General features: G+C 40.2%; 1 protein-coding gene across 4 annotated transcripts in view; it reads left to right on the top strand.

Moving 5' to 3' along the window:
• The first annotated feature begins 420 nt into the window (after positions 1–420).
• The window catches only part of LOC107377776 (DNA (cytosine-5)-methyltransferase 3A), a 42,922-nt gene continuing 24,509 nt past the window's right edge, over positions 421–18,833 (top strand). For all 4 annotated transcript variants that reach the window (XM_015947608.3, XM_015947607.3, XM_054748104.2 and 1 more), the window contains exons 1-3: positions 421–543; positions 5,342–5,588; positions 15,919–16,026. In XM_015947608.3, the coding sequence (XP_015803094.1) occupies positions 5,520–5,588; positions 15,919–16,026 (177 nt within the window). In that variant the 5' untranslated portion in view covers positions 421–543; positions 5,342–5,519. The remainder of the gene's footprint in view (positions 544–5,341; positions 5,589–15,918; positions 16,027–18,833) is intronic.

Here is an 18,833-nt window from a genome sequence, read left to right as displayed (position 1 = left end):
ATGTGAGCTCCAAAATGGGCGGAGCTTTCTCACCTGTTCTACCAAAACTCTCAATGAAGGAAACTGTGTTGACATTGTACAATTGCCTTGTCATGCCACGTGATTTCTGACTGAACTGCATGTTTTGATGTTTACTTTGCATATTTGCATTTTCCTAATTGAAAAACACAAAGAAATGTGATAGAATAGGAAACAGTTATACATGTGCTACCATACGGTCATTGGCACCTTTTAAAATCAACTCCTTTATTTTGCTTCGTTGAAAATAAATTTTTTACAGGGTTGTTTGTTCATTTTATGATGACGCAGATTCATCATTCATTTTAGCCACCATCACCTTGTGCTTCTAGTTTGTTTTGGTCGGCTTTAGGACCCCGCGGAAATGTGCCGCAGACTCTGCGCCTCGTGATAGAGAGCGAGTGCGCGCGAGCCCGCAGCAGCGGGGAGAGAGGACCCGGTAGAACGCGAGGAGGGGGAGACAAGAGGGGGAGAGAAGGAGTGAGCCATCGTCAGGGTCCGGGTGGCTGAGGGAAGGACGATACAGTAAGTATAAACCCCTTACATTGGCTCGTGAACGGACATCGTTGCCTCTTAAGTTAGCTACAGCCTTCTCCTAAAGTCGTCACAGGCGCGCGCTCCAGAGCCAATCCGTTGGTTCCGTTTTAGCAGATGATGTGAGGACCGAGAGGTTCGGGGCGAGTGAACTTGGGGATTTCTCTTCTTTATTTTGTAAGTCTCATTAACCGGTCAGCCGTCCATAACGAATGGATGTTAAATGTCGTCCGGTGCGCTCCCGTTCGCGCAGCCACCTTCCCGTGACACTTGCAGGTTACGTTAAACCGGAGCGCACCGTCTTCTTCACCCACCAGAGGCAGACAGACAGCGCGAGGGACCGTGCGAGCGGGCTCGCGCTTTTACCGGGGTTAACGAGTGCGTTCGGTCTGAAATGCGGCCCCGGGGGTGTTTTTTCTACCTGACCCACTAAAGCTTATCGTCTCTGCACACTCGGACACGTGCCTATCACCGGCAGCCCGCCCCGCACGCAGCCCGGACGGGATTATGCCCATTTATAAAGGGCTGTCCGGTAAAGGCCGCGTGAGGTCGCTCCCAATATTAATTGTCATAAAGCTGTCCTTGATCAAGGTAGCGGAACCTACGAGGACGTTTCCGGGGAGACTTTCAAAGTAAAATTCATATTTACACTATTAAATATAATGTCAAGCGCTTTTCATAGGTTCGAATGGCTGTAAATTACTGTTAAACTACCAAAGTTCTCAGTTTTTATTTTTCATTCACTTAGTAAGATTTTCCAGGGCTAGAACTAAGAAATGCACTTTAGATTGTACAGTAAATGCCATTAGATTATAAAGTGATTTTATTTTATAACTGGCAGTCAGCTGATTATTTTTTTCTAATTAGTCTGTGATCACTAGTTTTCTATGTTTGCTGAAATCTGTCACTTGAATAAAGGTGTAGCTAAATTTACTGTTTATTATTTATTTATTTAAATAAATAACTAATAAATGAAGTTCTTTAGGGGGTTTAGTCAAGATTTATTAGGAAAAAAATGTTATGTTAGAGAGGGTCTCATTGATTGTAAGTATTTCCAAAATCCTGACTTATAGTCAGGACTTACATAGGTCAATAACAAAATGATTTTCTTTTACATTTGATCCGAAAAAAGCTGTTGTAGTTTTGTAATCTTGTGACCATCACAAAATGACATTTATGCAATAATTTTGGTGAGTCCGTCCAGCTTTCTGTATGTAGGCCAAATAACTCCAGATGTTTGCAGTCGAATAAATCAAAAAGTAAACATAAACATATGCTTCAACAAAGCATAAAGGGTCACCATAAATCATGCTTTTATTGTGAAGAGAATAGACATTCCATTTTGCCACCGCCCTGTCACGACATTGACACACCTTCGAAGGGTTTTTTTCCCTGCACATTTGTTTCTCCTCCCACCAGGACAGGCTTCTGCTTGGGCCTGAGACTATGGTTTAATTTGAGCCACTGAAGTCCTAAGTACTGCAACAATTGAAATCGGTGTATAGTAACTTGCTACAAGAGGGTAAAGTGTGCTTCTGTGACCTATATAGTCCAAACTTGTAGCAGTTATTTGGCCAGCAGCCTGGAGACCGAACATGAATCCCCAGGAGGGTTGGGTGGATACTGTACGCTCATTTCTTGTTAAAGTTTCCACTCCCCTCTCCTTTTGTTGGATATACTGGCCCGTCTTTGCAGTAGGTAATGTAAGGTGAAAGTATGAGGAGTGACATACTGTACAATACAATGTGAGCACAGCCAGACATGCTGGCTGCAGCCACACTGCGCTCCGATCCAAATCACTGCTGGGGGTCCAGATTTCTTTTAGCCACATGCAAGCTTTTCTTTTTAGACTCTTTTTTGGCACAAACTGTCCTCAGCATCTGACACTAGTTGTCACCATCATGCTCTGGGTAAATTTGCTCTCTCATTTGCAGCTTAGCTCCAGCTTTGGAAAATCAGCTAATGTGTGCCATGCCATTCATCTGGAACACCACAGTTTAAGAGCAATAGTGGAAAAATCTGTGTGAAAAGGGAAGCTCACCTCATGAAACCGCAGCAGTACCTCTGAGTCGCCGTTTTCTGTCTGACTTGAGTCTCTCACATCATAGTGGAGGAATTTTTGCCCGCTCTTCTTTATCACATTGCTTAAGTTCATCGAGGTTTGCAGATGTCTGCTTCTGTAGAGGTGTCTTAAGATCCCACCATAGCATTTAATTCAGGTTGAGGTTTGGACTCTGGACCATTGCAACACCTGAATTCTCTTTATCAGCCAGTCTGAGGTAGATATGGTGTTATGTTTGGGATCGTTGGTCCAGACTTCCACTATTGACTCTAGAATACTTTGGTCTACACGAAAGGTAGCAGTTGATTTAAGAATGTAAGATGGACAGAACAATCCCAAACCATGAGCCGTCCACCACCGTGTTGACTGAAGGGATATGGTGCTTTAGGGATAAATGACCCCACTTTGATCCTCTGTCCAGAGGACAATTAGGCTTTACAAACCCAAGTCCTGCTGCCAAGTTTTCTCTAGAAAGATGATTTCTCCTGCAACCCTCTCAAAACAAGCCTCTCCTGTCCCCATCTCTAACCTGATGGACCTCCTAGGTTTGTACAATTCTTGGAACATTTCACGGTGACTGCTTTGTCTTTAAATGTACTCCACATGTAATTATGAGCAAGGTTTTCCACTGTAGAGTACTGGGAATGACATTTAACCCTCCCAAGATTGAAGGGCATCCATAGTAAGGGTTGTATCAGCTAGTCGACTTCACTGCTCTGTAGTGACTTTTTATGCCTTTCATTGACTAGTCGCTGTCGCGTGATAATGACCGATAAGATAGAGTCCTCGGAAAAGACAGCAAGTGACGAGTCCCTGCGTGTTGGGAGGTGACGTGCTGTGCCAGAGCGTCAGTATCTGACGCCCGCCGTAAAACAGACATTTGACCAAATCATGACCTTTACTCTTGCAATTTAACCTTCCCCTCACCCCCATCCTCACCTTAACCGGCTTGCGCATGCAAAGCTCTGATCGTTCACGCGCTCCAGGCATCTGCGTCCTGAGCACGGCCACAGTAACATTATCAAATTAGGTGTCGCCACCTCAAAAACAAATTTAACACGCGATCGTTTGTGTCGGCTCATTTCCTTTTATGTTTTCTGTCTTTTATTTGTGCCTGATGTGTGGAGCGGAGCGCATCACCTGTTATGTCCTCCGGTGATGCACCTCACCGGTGCAGCCGACACGGCGTGCACTCCGCTGTTTTTGCGGTCGGTAGATCTTTTAGAACCGCAGCAAGATGCAGAAACTACCCTTGTTAAAAGAGATGTGTTAACTTAGAAAATGTGGGCGCAATTTTAATTGTCAAAAACTCTAGCGAACCAACCCGCTTCAGGTGTATGATGTCATCGACGACTAGTCAAAGACGACTATTTTCATTACTTGACGGTCGAATAAAAAAAATAAAAGTCATGCAGCCCCTAATCCGTAGTTCTCCAATGTCATTAATGATATCTTTACTTGTTGGTGTTGTGCTAACACACACCTGTATGCTCCAGACCAGAAAACTCTCAAAACTCCCATTTTTATAGCTGACACCGATAATAATCACTTCTTTAGTATGTCAGCACCTGGCAAAAATTTCTTTACACACAGCATTTTCATTTTGTTTATATTTGTTCAATAAATAATGACATGTGTGTTTTGAGGTTAAATTAGAATAATTTAAAAATCTTGGGAAGACTAAATCTCTTATTTTTGTTATGTGTTTATAAGTAAAATTTTAAAAATCTACTTCTGAAATATTAATGAGTGTAAAACTGATTAAACCAACCCGCTTGTGGTAGTTAAACATGTCCAAACAAGGGAATACTCAGTTTTGAGTGTAATATTAGGTTTTTGTCATGTGTAGTTTGGAGATCTGTGCCTAACCTGACCTTTGGAAAAAAAAAATTCACAGAGGAAATGTGATGAACCAATTTTAAGAAAGCCCTGCAGCCCCCCCCCCCCCCCCCCCCCCCCCCAAAAAAAAATGCTTCCTAGCAGCTCAATTAGCTCCAGTTTGTCTGCTGGGTGTTGCACATATTTATGTTCACTAAAGAGATTAAAAATCTAAAATAAACTATGCCAGACAAAGGTGTTATGTGTGCTTTGCCAAAAACAGCTGAAAATATAAACAGAGGTTTTCAGTTAGGTGAGAATAGGTTCACCGTCTTTATTTTTATCTCTTCTTATTGTAAAATCACAAATAATAAAAAACAAGCACAACAAACAAGGCTTACAAGGTGACACATCGTTCAATTTGTTTCCTAACAGCTCTCTTAGGAGACGCTCTTCCTCCATGTAAACCATCAGCATTATACAGAGTTTATGACATTAAAAGCCTAATTTGTTCAGCTTCTTAAATGCAAGGAAGTTTATTTTTGAGAGCTAATCTGTGTGTTTAGGAAATAAATCAGGCTAAAGTGATTTATTTAGAATCTGTAATCTTTTTTCTGTTAAATTTGCAAATTTTAGATTTAATCCACAGCCTCATAAGTCTCACTGACAGCTAATCTGACGATCAGTTTCTCCTGATAACACCTGCCTGGATCTGTGGGTGGGTAATACGTTTCAGCTAAGAATTTGAAGCTATGTATTAGCAGTAGACCCCTCCATCAGCTGTAAGTCACTTAGAAAAGGAATGAACGAGGTCAGTCACATGCTGAGGTGGATCTCTCTCAGACCTGATAGTTTTCCTCTTCTCTGTTTGCTCGTGTCCTGATGTTTCTTTCTCTTTCTTTCTTGTAGGAGCCAGGGAGGACAGAGTGGGACAGCAATCGTCCAGCTAGATTGAATGAAGCTGCACCAGGAGTTTCCGAGGGCCGTTCCCATGTTTTGATTTGCTTAGTTTTTATTTTATTTTTTTTTTCTTTCCTTTTTTCTTTTTTTGGGGGGGTGGGGGGGTTGAAGTTGACCGTTTCCCACCATGCCGTCCAACAGTCCTGCAGCCGCCGAGCCACCTGAGACGCCGGAGAACGATGCTTCTAATGATGTGGTGAGACAAAGATGTTCTGTCCATGTCAGCACAGTTCATAGACAGAGGCGATAGGGAGCCTAAGCCACACCCATCTACTTCCAGAGAAGAACAAAAAACGAATACAAGTCCATGGGGTTAAAAACGCTATTTTCTAATTCTGTATGTTATGTGCTATGGATTTCACATATGGTGTCTGTGAATTTTAAAGACACGTTCTGATGCAAAGAAAGTGCTTATTTTCTGACAAATAGCAAAAGTTATTTTAGATTTTATGTGAAAATACGTCCAGGACTACAAATGCGCATCGCCAAATTGACGTTATCAAACCAGACACGAAGAAAACGCTGAGGAAAATCAAAGCTTTATAAATAAAGCTTTGATTTGATTTGATTTGATTTGAAAAATAGCTGTAAGTTCAGTGAATTTAAAAAGAAAAGCCATAAATCTGGCCATGTGGTAAGTAGCAGCTACGCTAGGGGAGAGGAGATTCTGTGGTGACGTCACATATGCGACGTACCAACATCTGCTTTGTAGTCATGCTAATTACGAACATTTACAAGCTAAAATATCTCTAAGTACGTGACTGGCGTGTTTGAAACACATCATTAGTTTTTATTTAAATTGAAGTACAACATATGTGCGATCCAGGGCGTAAGGCAACGCGGATTAGAAAACAGCTCTTTTAGCCCCGTTGACTTGTGTTCGTTTTTCGTTCTTCCAGGGACCCGTGAGCCGACTGGAAAGGGAGGAGACTTAGGCTCCCTATTCAGTGTGCTTTCCAAAAGCAAGAACAGCAAAATCAGCATGACTGCATAATTAAAATACACAATTACTTTTAGATATAGTTAAATACACAACTCAAGATCAGATTAAAAGGCGAAGTTAATGTGACAAAGTGTATTTTCCCTGGCAATAGGGAGCAGTACATACTTAAATCACTGCAAGCAAGCATTGTTTTTGTGTTTCTGTAAGACCTTACCAACGGATGGCCATTAGGGTCAAAAATCCTTGGGAGACCAGCCTCCAGCAAAACAACAAGCACATCAGACTCTCTTTCATCACTGGCAAAAAGCTGAGGGGTAAATATGTAAAACAACTACATTTATGAACGGTGAAAGTTTTGTAACTGCTTGTTACGTATCAGTAAATGTGTTTTGTCCTCACGGGCTCCCATAGAGGGACACATGGCGTCTAATGTGGCATCACTCAGAGACTTAGACACACTCCCATGTGTTTTAGAACCAATTTTTATGGTTGTATGTTAGAAAGCTGCCAATATTTTTCAACAACTGGGCATCATTAAATTCATTTACAACAACACTTGATGCATTTTCCAGCGACTAACAGTAAAAACGACAAATTAGCCATGTTTACATGCGCACATTTAATCGGATTGAACGCCCAATCAGATAAAAAATTCTGCATGTAAACATGTCAGTCGGAATGTTCTGATCCGATTCGTCCCGATCGGAATGAAGTTTCAATCCGATTGAGAGAGGTGGTTTTGTCCGATCATCACTCCGATTGACGTGCATGTGCACAGCCATTCGGATTGCTGGAGTAAAATAACGCCCTCTGCGCATGTGTGCAACAGCTAGCGAGCCTCCCCGCCGTCATTTAGACTACCCGACTTAAAAAATGACGGCCTAATTAACGAGCGTCGGCTTTTAAATATGATGGCAAACCATCCCCGTTTCTGTAATATCTAATCCAGAACTTGCATTTTGTGGAAGTAAAATAAAAATCTGATTATTGCACAAAGCATTCGACAAACGTGTCCAAGTCTGTACTGGAAACACGCAGATTCATTTCAGGTTTGCAGCACAGATCCCTGTTTCTGTGAACGCAGCAGCTGTTTCTGCAGCAGGTGGATGGAGACGTGCTCGTAAAGAAGACCAGGTAACATCGGTTAATCACACCTGGTTTGAGTTTAAGGAGGCTGATGTTGAGTAGAAAAACATCCTCAGTTAAATGTTGTGGATGACTATCTGTGTAAAAGCACGTTAATGCAGCTGAGATGAGATGCGGTTCGTTTATTAACACATGATGAACGCATGATGAACACATGATGAATGCAGGCTTCCAAACTTTCTGAACATCTCCTGTTATTAAGTTTGAACCAATTTTTCTCAACAGATTCAGCTGATTGTCTCATTGTATTTATAATAAACCACAACAGAGCTCAGTAATAACACGAGTCTGACCCCCCACCCCCGCTCCGCGCAGCGCCCAGCCGTCACATCAGACCCGCGGACCAGCTGATCATGAGGCAGAGACAAGGATAACCCTCCCTTATTTTAGTCTTGTTAGCAATAAAACCCAGCAAAGCATAAACCTGCAGTTATTCACTGAAGAAAACATAATTTCTATGAGCAAAATAAAACCTTAAAATGATTAAATTAATCAGGAAAGCAGGAAGTTTTTTTTTCTTTTTTCAGTTTTTACATTTTTCATTTTGTTTCCTGACGTTTGTTTACTTTTTTTTTCCGGGAAAGAAAACTCTGCACACGCTCAACCTATTTTATCTGATTGAATACTTTGTGCATGTAAACTCACGGCATGATCGGATCAAATTCCATTTTTGGTTCTTTTTTAAACACAGACAAGGCTTTTTCTTTACCTTGCTGACGTTTCGTTTGCGACTGCAAACGGCGAAATTTCAGCAAGGTAAAAAAAAAAAAACCTTATCTGTGTTTAAAAAAGAACCAAAAATGGAATTTGAAGACAAACACAGCAAGAACATACAAAAGATGATCGGATAATTTTAGTTAGCGTGCATGTAAACAGAGATTCTGGATTTTCGATCAACCAAGATTTGAATCGGACTGGGGAAATATGGCGCATGTAAACATGGCTATGTCTCTTTAAAAGGCGAGCAGTTACAGTGTGCAGCACAAGAAATTCTAAAATAAGTAATTAAATAACTTTTGCTTTTATTATGATGATATTCTAGAAAGGAATGAATGAAAAAGTGGAGAAAAATTAGAATTTTTTATAATATATATAATGTTTTTGCCTGCACCAATGACTGTGTGCATGCATGTTTGTTTTTAGCAAAATATCTCATAAACTACTAAACCGATTTTAATGAAGTTCTCGTTTTCTTCAACTGACTAACCTTTGCAGTCAGCTACAGTGGTGACCAACAAATGGAAGTATTAAAAGAGTAATTTTAATCTCGTAGGTGCTAACAGATCACACACGACCTTATGTGAGACTGTGTGTATTGTGACTTTGACTAAAACAGCTTCATCGTCGGATCAGAGCTTTGATATGAAAAATAGTGCATTGTATTTTATTGCACATTTAAACTCCTTTATGATGCAAAAATAAGAGTTTTTTAAACTCAAATCATGAAATATTTATGAAATATTCATTAAACCTAATAAGAAGCACCAAATCCATTTTCCACACCACCTCTTTGACCCAGCTAATTCTACTGCAACTTGATGCAGCGCCACTGCTGTTATTTTGGTACCTCAGTTATTATTACAGCCTCCACCTCTTTAACTACAGCTGTCATTAACACCACTGCTTGGCTTCACAGCTCACGTCGAAGGGGTTTGTTTTAGCCCCGACGCAAGTTTGTAATGTTTAAACTCACAGTTATTTATTTACGTTCACCACGGTCCGCTCTGCGTTCCACAAAGTCAACCACATGTAGACATCAGTGCAGGAGTCTCAACACACACACACACACACACACACACACACACACACACACACACACACACACACACACACACACACACACACACACACACACACACACACACACACACGTCAGCGCGCAGCTGGACAGGTGAAAAATGGTTCCTTTCATTGCGGCCCTGAAGCTCGGGGCGGTCCTCGTAAATCAGTGAGAGGTTTGAAGTTCATTCTATAGAACAGCCGCATAAAGAGGCGTCTCACTCGCCTACGTTCACACGCTGGCACAGAGCCAAAACTAAGTTTTCCTTACAGAGCCGTTTCTTTTTTTTTTTTTTTTTTAAACTTCCTGAGATCTTTTAGGAAGAGTCGAGGAAAGCCCGGAGGGAAACCAGAGGGAAGCTGCAGAGTTTGGAGGCGGAGGAAGAAGAGGAGGAGAGGGAGGGAGTTCATGATTCTGTTTACAATCTGGTCCATGTGACAGGAGCTTCTACTCAGACGTTGATGAGGAAAAAAGTAATGTTTTTAAGCACCTTAAATCATTTTCGTTACGTAAGAGGTTTATAGTTGACAGAGAAGCAGGTTTTAAACTCTGATTGTTTTTATTTAATGTTAATAAAACATATATGTTAAGGTGGAAATGCATGTTCTACTTTCCACATCTATGTGGACGCTCTACAGTTTTCACTACAGCCTAATAGGACATGATAAGGTGGTGATTCGTAAACATTTAAAAAATAACAATAAAAATCCGAGTTGGTTAACAGGAGTTACTCGTTCTAATTTGTACCTATTTAGATTTTTCCTTAAGAGAAAACTTATAGCATCTAAATGGTTTGGTTGAAATAAAATTCACTTGTTCGGAACAAAAAAATTTAAAGGTGTGGGACACTCGATTAATCAATATATTTGCAGTGGTCTCTAGTAGGAAGAATGCCTTTGCAGGTCATATTTGGGGGAGGAAAAAAAGCTCATGTGCGCTTGTTTCAGGAACTAACAGATAACCACATCAGAGAGCTTCAGACGGCAGGATTTGGAGTCTTATTTCCTGATATTCTGGACATCTCACCTCGGATAGGATAACAGCAACCTGACTCCACCACTGACTTGCAACGTTAATGTTGTATCTCTACAAATAACTCAAGCCTGGAGGAGTGTAGCCGTGTGGTGAAGTTGCTAATGTTTAGCTTCTACTAGCCGAGACGTTCTCTGCTGTTTCCTGGACGCTAAACGAACCAAAGCTTTCCTTGTCATGAGTCAAGATGGGTGAGTCCATGAATGTTAAAGAGCAAGTCACCCCCAAATCAACTTTTTTTCTGATAAACTATATAAATGTGTGTCTAATCGTGCTGCAGACACGTGTAGTCAATAGTTTTGTACTTAAGTGCATTTTAGTTAAAATTTTAATTTTCTGCCTAAAACTGTCAGTGTTGTGCTGCTGTCAGGTAAAAACTCTGCACTGCATTTGAATCTGCCATCGCTATTGGCTAAGAGGTACCCTAGAACGTTGGCTGGTACCATATGATGTCACAATGTCATTGTGAGCCTGTGTGAGTGTGTATTTGTTAGCGGCTCTGCCCTCTCGGTCTGTTAGGCAACAGCATTTGTTGCATTTTTCAAACAGGAAGTGGGAGTTGAGTAAGAATCTGATAGATCTTTGTCTCCCCTCCCCCTGCCACAACTGATGTGGAGTGCGGTGCCTTGGTCTGCCTGAATGTTCGTGGTTCCCGGGTCAGGGGTTTTAAGATTTTTGGCGTCTGCCTGATCAATCCCGGTGGCTGTCTGGTGGGGTCTGGGTCCCTGGGCTCTGCTGGGTCCCCGGCGGGGGTGGTTGCCCCTGGGTCCCGGGTCGCTGGGTCCCGGGCTCGGCCGGCTAGGGGATGGGAGGCTGCTGGCGGGCCTGTGGGCTTGCCGCTGATATCTCCCGGGACTCTGCTGGCTGCTGGTTGTGGCCCGCCGGGGTGATCCTCTGTGCCTCTCGAGGGGGGCGGGGGCCTTTCTGGTTGCAGTCTCCTTGGGGTTCCTGTGTTCTGGGGCAGTTCCTGGATCTCTGGGACTTGGAGCTCCCTCCGTCTCCTACACATCTTTAGGGGGCGGATGTGTGACCCCTCACACTCTATTGGACGCTTTATAGAGAAACCTTACATAAACAAGCGCGTGTACACACACAGGTGCTCACATGGTGCTCTCATAAGTATAGGCTTGGGCACGTTCAACAAAAGTCTTAAGGCTATGGTGGGCACTTAATGCACTGTGATTTATTATTGTGTGATTGTTCAGTTAAACAATGTTGATTGTATATTTCTTCAAGTTGACGCAGTGATAGCCTGCTCCTGATGTATTGTTGTGAGTCCCATTTTTTTCTCTTTCTCTTTCTGCAGGTCTAGAAGCAGACTCTTGTTCTTTTTTTTTTTGGTGGACCCCCCCCCCCCTCCCCACCTTTTGTCTTTTTCTTTCTCTTTCACCTCTGACTCCGTGTCTAGTCGGAATTACAAAGCATTCAAAACCAATAACAATAAAGTTTTAAGTATCAGGCCTGACATTAAAAGCAGACGCTTTGGTGCTCCACCTGAGAGTAAATCTGTAAGGCTTGTCACCAGCATTCAAACATCAATTCTGTTTGCTTCACAGCCAGACAGGACACGAGGGGAAAAAAAAGCATCTGGTAGGGGGTGACTTGCTCTTTAAGTGACAGTGTGACGTAGATCTGTCAGGCTTTTCTAATCCTAGAGTTTCACCGTCTGTTTTCTATCAAGCTAATGCAGGAGATAGGTGTAGGAGACTATTTTCATGTTCAGCCTGTATGAAAAACTAATCAGAAACAATCATTAAAAATGTTTTTTCAGTGTTCTACACCTTTAAATAGAAACCTTGCTCCAAACTGCACCAGTTACCAGACCTTTTCTCTGGTATTGTACAAACAGATTCCAGCTAAAAAGATTCATTTTACATCTCCATTATAAACCAGATTAAAAATCCCTACTGTTTAACTTTTTTCAGTCCTGCATAAGAGTTGTGCAGTTGTGTTAAAATGCCCAGAAAATAAATGAATATTTTGAGCACACATCATTGGCCAAGTCAGACTAGCTGAAAACTCTGCCGATTCCAGTCGTCTGCCAACAATCAGTGCATCCTTAATGAGGTCTAAATTATGTTGAAGAAGAAAAAACGTGTTGATCAGATATTCTTTTTGATTTTGAAAGTTTTGTTGTGTTTCTTAAATCCAAAGTGTTATAATGCAGCTACCAGGTTTAGAGTAAAAGTTATGAAGGGCAGATCCTTGTTTCTGATGAGCTAGGTGTGTGTGTGTGTGTGTGTGTGTGTGTGTGTGTGTGTGTGTGTGTGTGTGTGTGTGAGTGTTTATTTTCTTACACGAATGGGTTATTTATTGTCCATGTCGGGGTGTCCTCATAGCTTAAAGATCTGGTGTACAATTTTTACATGTCAGATGTTTAAACTTAAGTCTTTATTTAGGCTGAATCGGAATAAAATGTAGTTCATCCTTGTCCTGCTGGCAGATTCATGAGGTGAACAGTTGATTCAAAGCAGGAAAACACAAAAGGATAAAAGGAGATGAGCAGCAGCAAGATGGAGAGATGACATTGAGATTGGGGAAAACAGAGAGAGGACAAACTATCTGCTGCTGATGGGATCCTCCTCTGCCTCCTCTGGTTTTCAGTCTGGTTGCTTAGCAACTGCCTAAAATAACCTGCCAGGAGACAGAAATAGACCAAAGCAGAATGGTCAGTGTTGGTGTTTGTGTGCGTTGACATCATTTTCAGGGGTTTGGTGTTGCTTTCATTTCTATTTCCGGCTCTGCACGCCCATCTTTGACGTACTTTATTGACCCTGTTATTAGTACATCTGTATTTCTGCATCGCTAGATCGTGCACTAACGTGCACATGAGCGTGCATTTTGACACAGGCAGTATGAGCTGCACCCCACATAGACATTCCTTGTTTTAACTGGTTGCTAAGCTGATAATCAGAGAAATGACATCATTGTGTTTAGTCAGCGCCACGACACAGCTGGAGACAGTTGCTAAGCATTTTCTGTGCCCTTGCAATCATGCCGCTGTCACCAAAGTTTGGATAGCCGTGAAGGATATTTAAAGGTACAAAAAAAAATGTTTTTATTTTTCACATTATAATGTGACTTTTATTGAGGTTTATTTTTATTTATTTTATTTTTTATTTATTTCATTTATTATTGAAATAGAAAAAACAATACTAACAAATAAAAGGAGGTTTCTCAAACCAAGAAAATGAAAAGGTAACAGAAAGAAGAAAACTTATGTTATCTGCCCCTGTTTAACTAAAATGACATTTTTATAATGAAATAACAATAATTATAAATTAGCCTATACAAAGTAATTGCTTGACTGGTTAGCTAACTTGAGTTCAATTTGTAAAGAAGAAAGAAACAATTAATAGTAATAATAATTCAAAAATCGACGACGAATAATTCAAAAGCAAAAGGATTTACCTATACATATCCATATAGATATACACACGTATCCACTACATATACACATACACAAGCATACAGACATATTTATACATACACACATGAATATACCTACACACATCTTCTATAGCTTTATTATTTTTTATATAATTGATTTGCACTTATATGATTCCAGTATTTCATTTTTAATTAGTTTTTTGAAAGTAAATATCGTTTTCGCATCCTTGATTGCATTACCTAGCTTATTCCATATTTTAACTCCTTATGTAGAGACACAGCGCTCCTTTATAATTATTCTATGCTTAGGTATTGTAAATAATTCATGTCCTTTTAGTTCATATTTACTCTTGTCTTTTTATAAATCTTCTAAGTAAATTTTTAGGAAGGGTTTTTTGTTTGCATTATACATAAATTTAGAAATATTGTAGTCCACTAGGTCATAGAATTTTAATGTTTTTGTTTTTATGAATGATTCTTATTGCTTTTTTTTGCAATATATAGACAGAATTTGTATAAGTTTTAAATGTTGTGCCCCAGATTTCTATACAATAGTTCAAATATGGTGCAATAAGTGAATTATATAATAAATATAGGGTGTTATCATCCAGTGACCATTTTACTCTATGTAACACTGCAATTGTTTTAGCTATTTTAGTATTCACATTGTTTATATGTGGCTTCCAAGATACATTTTCATCGATTATAACTCCCAAAATTTTTACTTCTTTTACTCTTGTAAAATTAATATAATCTATATTTAATAGACTTGTATCATTTGAGTTACTTTTACTAAATATCACGAAACATGATTTATCAGTGTTTAATGAGAGTTTATTCCCATCAAGCCATAATTTTATTTTTTTCATCTCAGTTTGTACTGTTTCTACCATCTGTTTGATATTATCTCCTGCTTAATAAAAGGTGTCATCTGCAAATAGAATACATTTTAATATATTTGATATAGAGGCAATATCATTTATATACATAATAAATAGTTTCTGACCCAGTACTGACCCTTGTGGTACCCCACAAGTAATATCACGTAGATTTGATTTAATGTCATTTATTTGTACATATTGTTTCCTATCATTCAAATAACTTGTTAACCGTTTTAGAGCCAGAGGTAATGGTCCCTGCACAAAAAAGCGAATAATACTCCTGTTTTTAGCCTTCGATCCTTTAGTCAAAGCTCTGGTTTTAACTTTATACTCTTAACTGTTAAATTTAAAGTTGCCTGCTCTACTTTACCATTACTTTTCTCTGCTATTAGTTCTCAAGGTAGTGTTGCACATAAAGAGAAGCCCTAATAAAAGCAGCCAACCCCCATTCCAGCCAAAGTAAACACCATCTAACTAACACGTATTCTCCCACATGATGATGCATGATTGAAGTTTTGACCGTTTCGTTCAAGGTGGAACAGGTGCAGCTTGTTTTATTTGGCTCATTTACAGGTCGTCTCTTAAAAAGCCCGCTCTCACTGGCTCTCCTCCGTGAGCCAAACTGCCTGAAGCTGATGTAAAAATAGAACATATGAACCTAATTGGACTTTGGTTGAATCCTCTGTATTTTTGAGGGGAGGGAATTGTGTGTTTGCACCAACATTACTGCTGCTTTTAAAGGATCTTGTCAAGTCAAAGCCAATATATCTCGCTGGGCTGCTACTGCTGGCAACAGAAAAAGGGGAATCTGCCAATGACAGCAAAATCATGAGTAAAATTAGATAAAATTAGCAAACAAATGAAGACACTTTGGGACTAAATTGCAACTAGTAATGTAAACAAGTGCACGTTTGCAGAAAATTATTTAGCATAATTCTAATTAAAGTATGTGCAAAATCTTACACTTTTATTATTAATTATTCTCTAAAAGTTGCAGCCCAGTGAGATATAACTCATCTTGTCTGCTTTACTGAACATAAGTCTGCATATAAACCAATTTTCTGTTGTTAATGTTCCATTTTTAGCTTTCAAAGATCTTTATTCAGGCAAATCTCAGCTGAGCTTGTCTTTAAATTGTTCTGTTTTTCAATCAGAATTGTAAAAAGTTTAAGACTTCCAAACATTTTAATAATTTTTTAGGAATCCCACCTTCCCGTCACGACCGAGGAGTGTTTCCCGATCGCAAAGCCTTGCATGTTTGTTGCATTAACGCGGTCTCACAGTCACCAGCGGTGATAAATTCAATGCTTCTCTGCTCAGTTTTTGACGTGGGTGTCTATGTGTGTCTGCTCAGAGCGAAGACAGAGCAGATCAGGACAGTCCCGAGGAGGGGACGCCAGCAAGCCCCCGAAATAAGAGAAGAGTGGGTCGTCCCAGCAGGAAAAGCAAACAGCTGCTTCCTGTGAGTACTGGCATAAAAGTCAACACTTTGTTCCTTGCAGCAAATTTGCTTTCACACAACCAGCTCAGGTTTTTTTTCTCTTAACGCCCAAGAATCTAGACTCACATTAGCAGCTTTACTTAAGTGTCAGTGTGTTTGAGTCACAGTGTGAGGGTGCACTCGCCTCCTGACAGGAGAGCGTGTGGGAGCTTTCTGTCTGCTTCTATCTGATGAAACCTCTTCCACTAATGGCACTTTGACTAAAAACAGGGTTTCCCCACGCTTCAAATCATCAGTGTGTAAACTTTTCTCCACATGCAACGATAACATCATGGCCTCATCGTTATCTGCCCATCCCCCACATTTTCCACTCGCCACGTCAAGTCATAGAGAAAACATAGTTAAAAGTAACTTCTTATGTTAAATTTCATATATGAGACTCTGGAATATTTAAAAACAGACATTACTCTGAATTGGCTCTGATAACTAAGCAATTAACCTAGAGTAATATTTCACATTCTCAAATTAAATTGACACATTTATTTATATGTTTGTTCTCACAAAATATTCTATCATATTAGTTAAGTTGATTATTTCAGCTGAATCCTCGCTGACAGCAAATTCCTTTGCACAACAGATCCCATAAGTAATGATCAAGGTCTATACTTTAACAAATAAACTGTTGAATTTACTTAATAATGTGTTGTGACCAAGCCCCCATAATTCGGGTCTGAAATTGAAGACAACACGGAAGTGACAAAAATTGCAGTTCCACCCTCATCCACTAGGGGCTGGTGTCAGAAGCGAGCAAATCCTCATTGACTCCCATGTTAAAAATACCAATTTCACAGCAGAAATAAACATGTTTACAGCCTGGTACCAAAGCATGTTTTCGGTTTAATAGATCTAGTTTACACTCATAACTCTGAGGGGGGTGAATTTTTTTTGTCACTCTTCTGTTTAAGTGTATTAAATGCCTAAAATTCTGAATAATTAATGAGCATCAGACCCACGTGGCCGCAGAGCTAGCTTCGGGGAAGGGCCTCAGCCTGAGCCTCGGCCTCGCCTGAAAACTGTTTCGCCATTTTCAGTCTCTGAACTTAGACCATTAGTTGTAGCGTTTGTGCATTCTTTTTGGATGTTATTTGTGCAATTGTTGAACAAAATGACTTGCTGTGGTATTAATTGCACTAATAGAGCATCCAATGAGTCTCCACTTCATTTTTGTCGGTAAGTAAAATTATATTTATGTATTTTAGCTCACTGTTGCTCTTGCTCTAGCTGAGCTCAGATTTTAACATGTACTGTTTAACCATGAAACTTAAATGGAATAGAGTAAAACCCAGTGCATTTAACAAAACGCTGCATTTTTGAAAATGGGTTAAAATATAACATGTTGGTGGAGCTGGGTTCTGACTATCGGTATGGTCTCCCTCCCCTTAGCGGCAGCTCTACGCATCTCTGATTGCTGCGGCGCCTGTCTGCTGTGCGGCTGCCGGCTTGTGGAGCTCTCGGGAGACCTCTGTGTTCCACCCGGTTTTACCCAGCGGTCAGCCCGGCTTATCTCTGACTCAGAAGCTCTGGTGTTGTGCACAGTTAACTCCGGTTGTAGCTAGGTAGCTACCTCCGTTAGCTTAGCTCCCACCTCCGCGTTAGCTTTGGGTTAGCTTGTAACTACATCGTTTCAGTTCGACGGGTGTCGCCATTTGATCCCAGCCTTACAGCCCCACCCTCAGCACCACCTCTTGTCCCCTTTTTGTAATTGTCTGGGCTTGACGGAACCTGTGACACGGTCAAAATGGCGGTGGTGGCCACCTCCCATTTTGGCTTAAAAACTTATTATTGGAGCCTATGGAAATGAATTGTCCAGTATATATGTATATATGTTTATATAATGTTCTTGTTTTACAAAGCCCTTCACTTTCATTTGCAATGAGCTGGATGTAGCAGATTCTGCTGCATCTTAATTGTGTTTTTATCTGTGATTGATTTGTTATGTCCTGGCATAGCCAGTTGCCACTATTTTATAAAATTTACAAATATTAGTCAGCTGATTACCAGTCTCTCAGTATTATTTTTTTATTTACTCTACCAAATAATTTAACACAGATTCTGAACTGTGGCGAGAACTTCTGAGAATGCCACAAATGTTCATTTTCACTTTTTCATTAGTTATTTGTGTAATTCTCAAACCTTTGGCTGTGATTTCTTCTGAGTCACGTGATGCGTCACCTCGTCCATGGATAGGTTACAGTTCTAACTGGTGCCTTGAAATTCTTGAAAATGCTTGAGTTGAGGTATTTTCACATTTTTGATAGTTTAACTGAGGTTGCATCACCATTCTGTTTACGTTTTAGCATTTGTGTTGAGCTTGATGTTCTGGTCATGTATGTGGACGTCATCACCAATGTTAGGTGCTGTAGTCTCGCCTTGAAAGTTGATTATTTAGGCTAATCCATCAGGACAAACCTCTTTATTCTAGTCTGGATGTTGTTGTAATCTTTGTTCGATGAGACGTTGTTTTATTAACAGTTAATATGAAAACTCAGAAAAACAAGTAGCTAGATGTATCGTCTTTGACCCCTTCATTATTCTTTTTTCATAACAAAGTGTTGCTTGGTAAACAATTAAGAGCTCTTGCTGCTGTCATAGCAGTTATGTTTTGCTCTATAGTAGGCTGCCTTTATTGCTTATTCTGTTATGACCGGGTGCATTATTGTATCCTGCTCTTTACTCAGCCTCCCTCCTTGGATATCATCAGAGTTTCATCCAACCAAATCCCGCCCATCACTAGGTTACTGTACTCAACTTTGTGTCTGTTTGCTAAA

Source organism: Nothobranchius furzeri, chromosome 2, assembly GCF_043380555.1.
Source record: "Nothobranchius furzeri strain GRZ-AD chromosome 2, NfurGRZ-RIMD1, whole genome shotgun sequence".
Taxonomy (NCBI): domain Eukaryota; kingdom Metazoa; phylum Chordata; class Actinopteri; order Cyprinodontiformes; family Nothobranchiidae; genus Nothobranchius; species Nothobranchius furzeri.
This window is presented reverse-complemented; position numbering and strand designations above follow the sequence as displayed.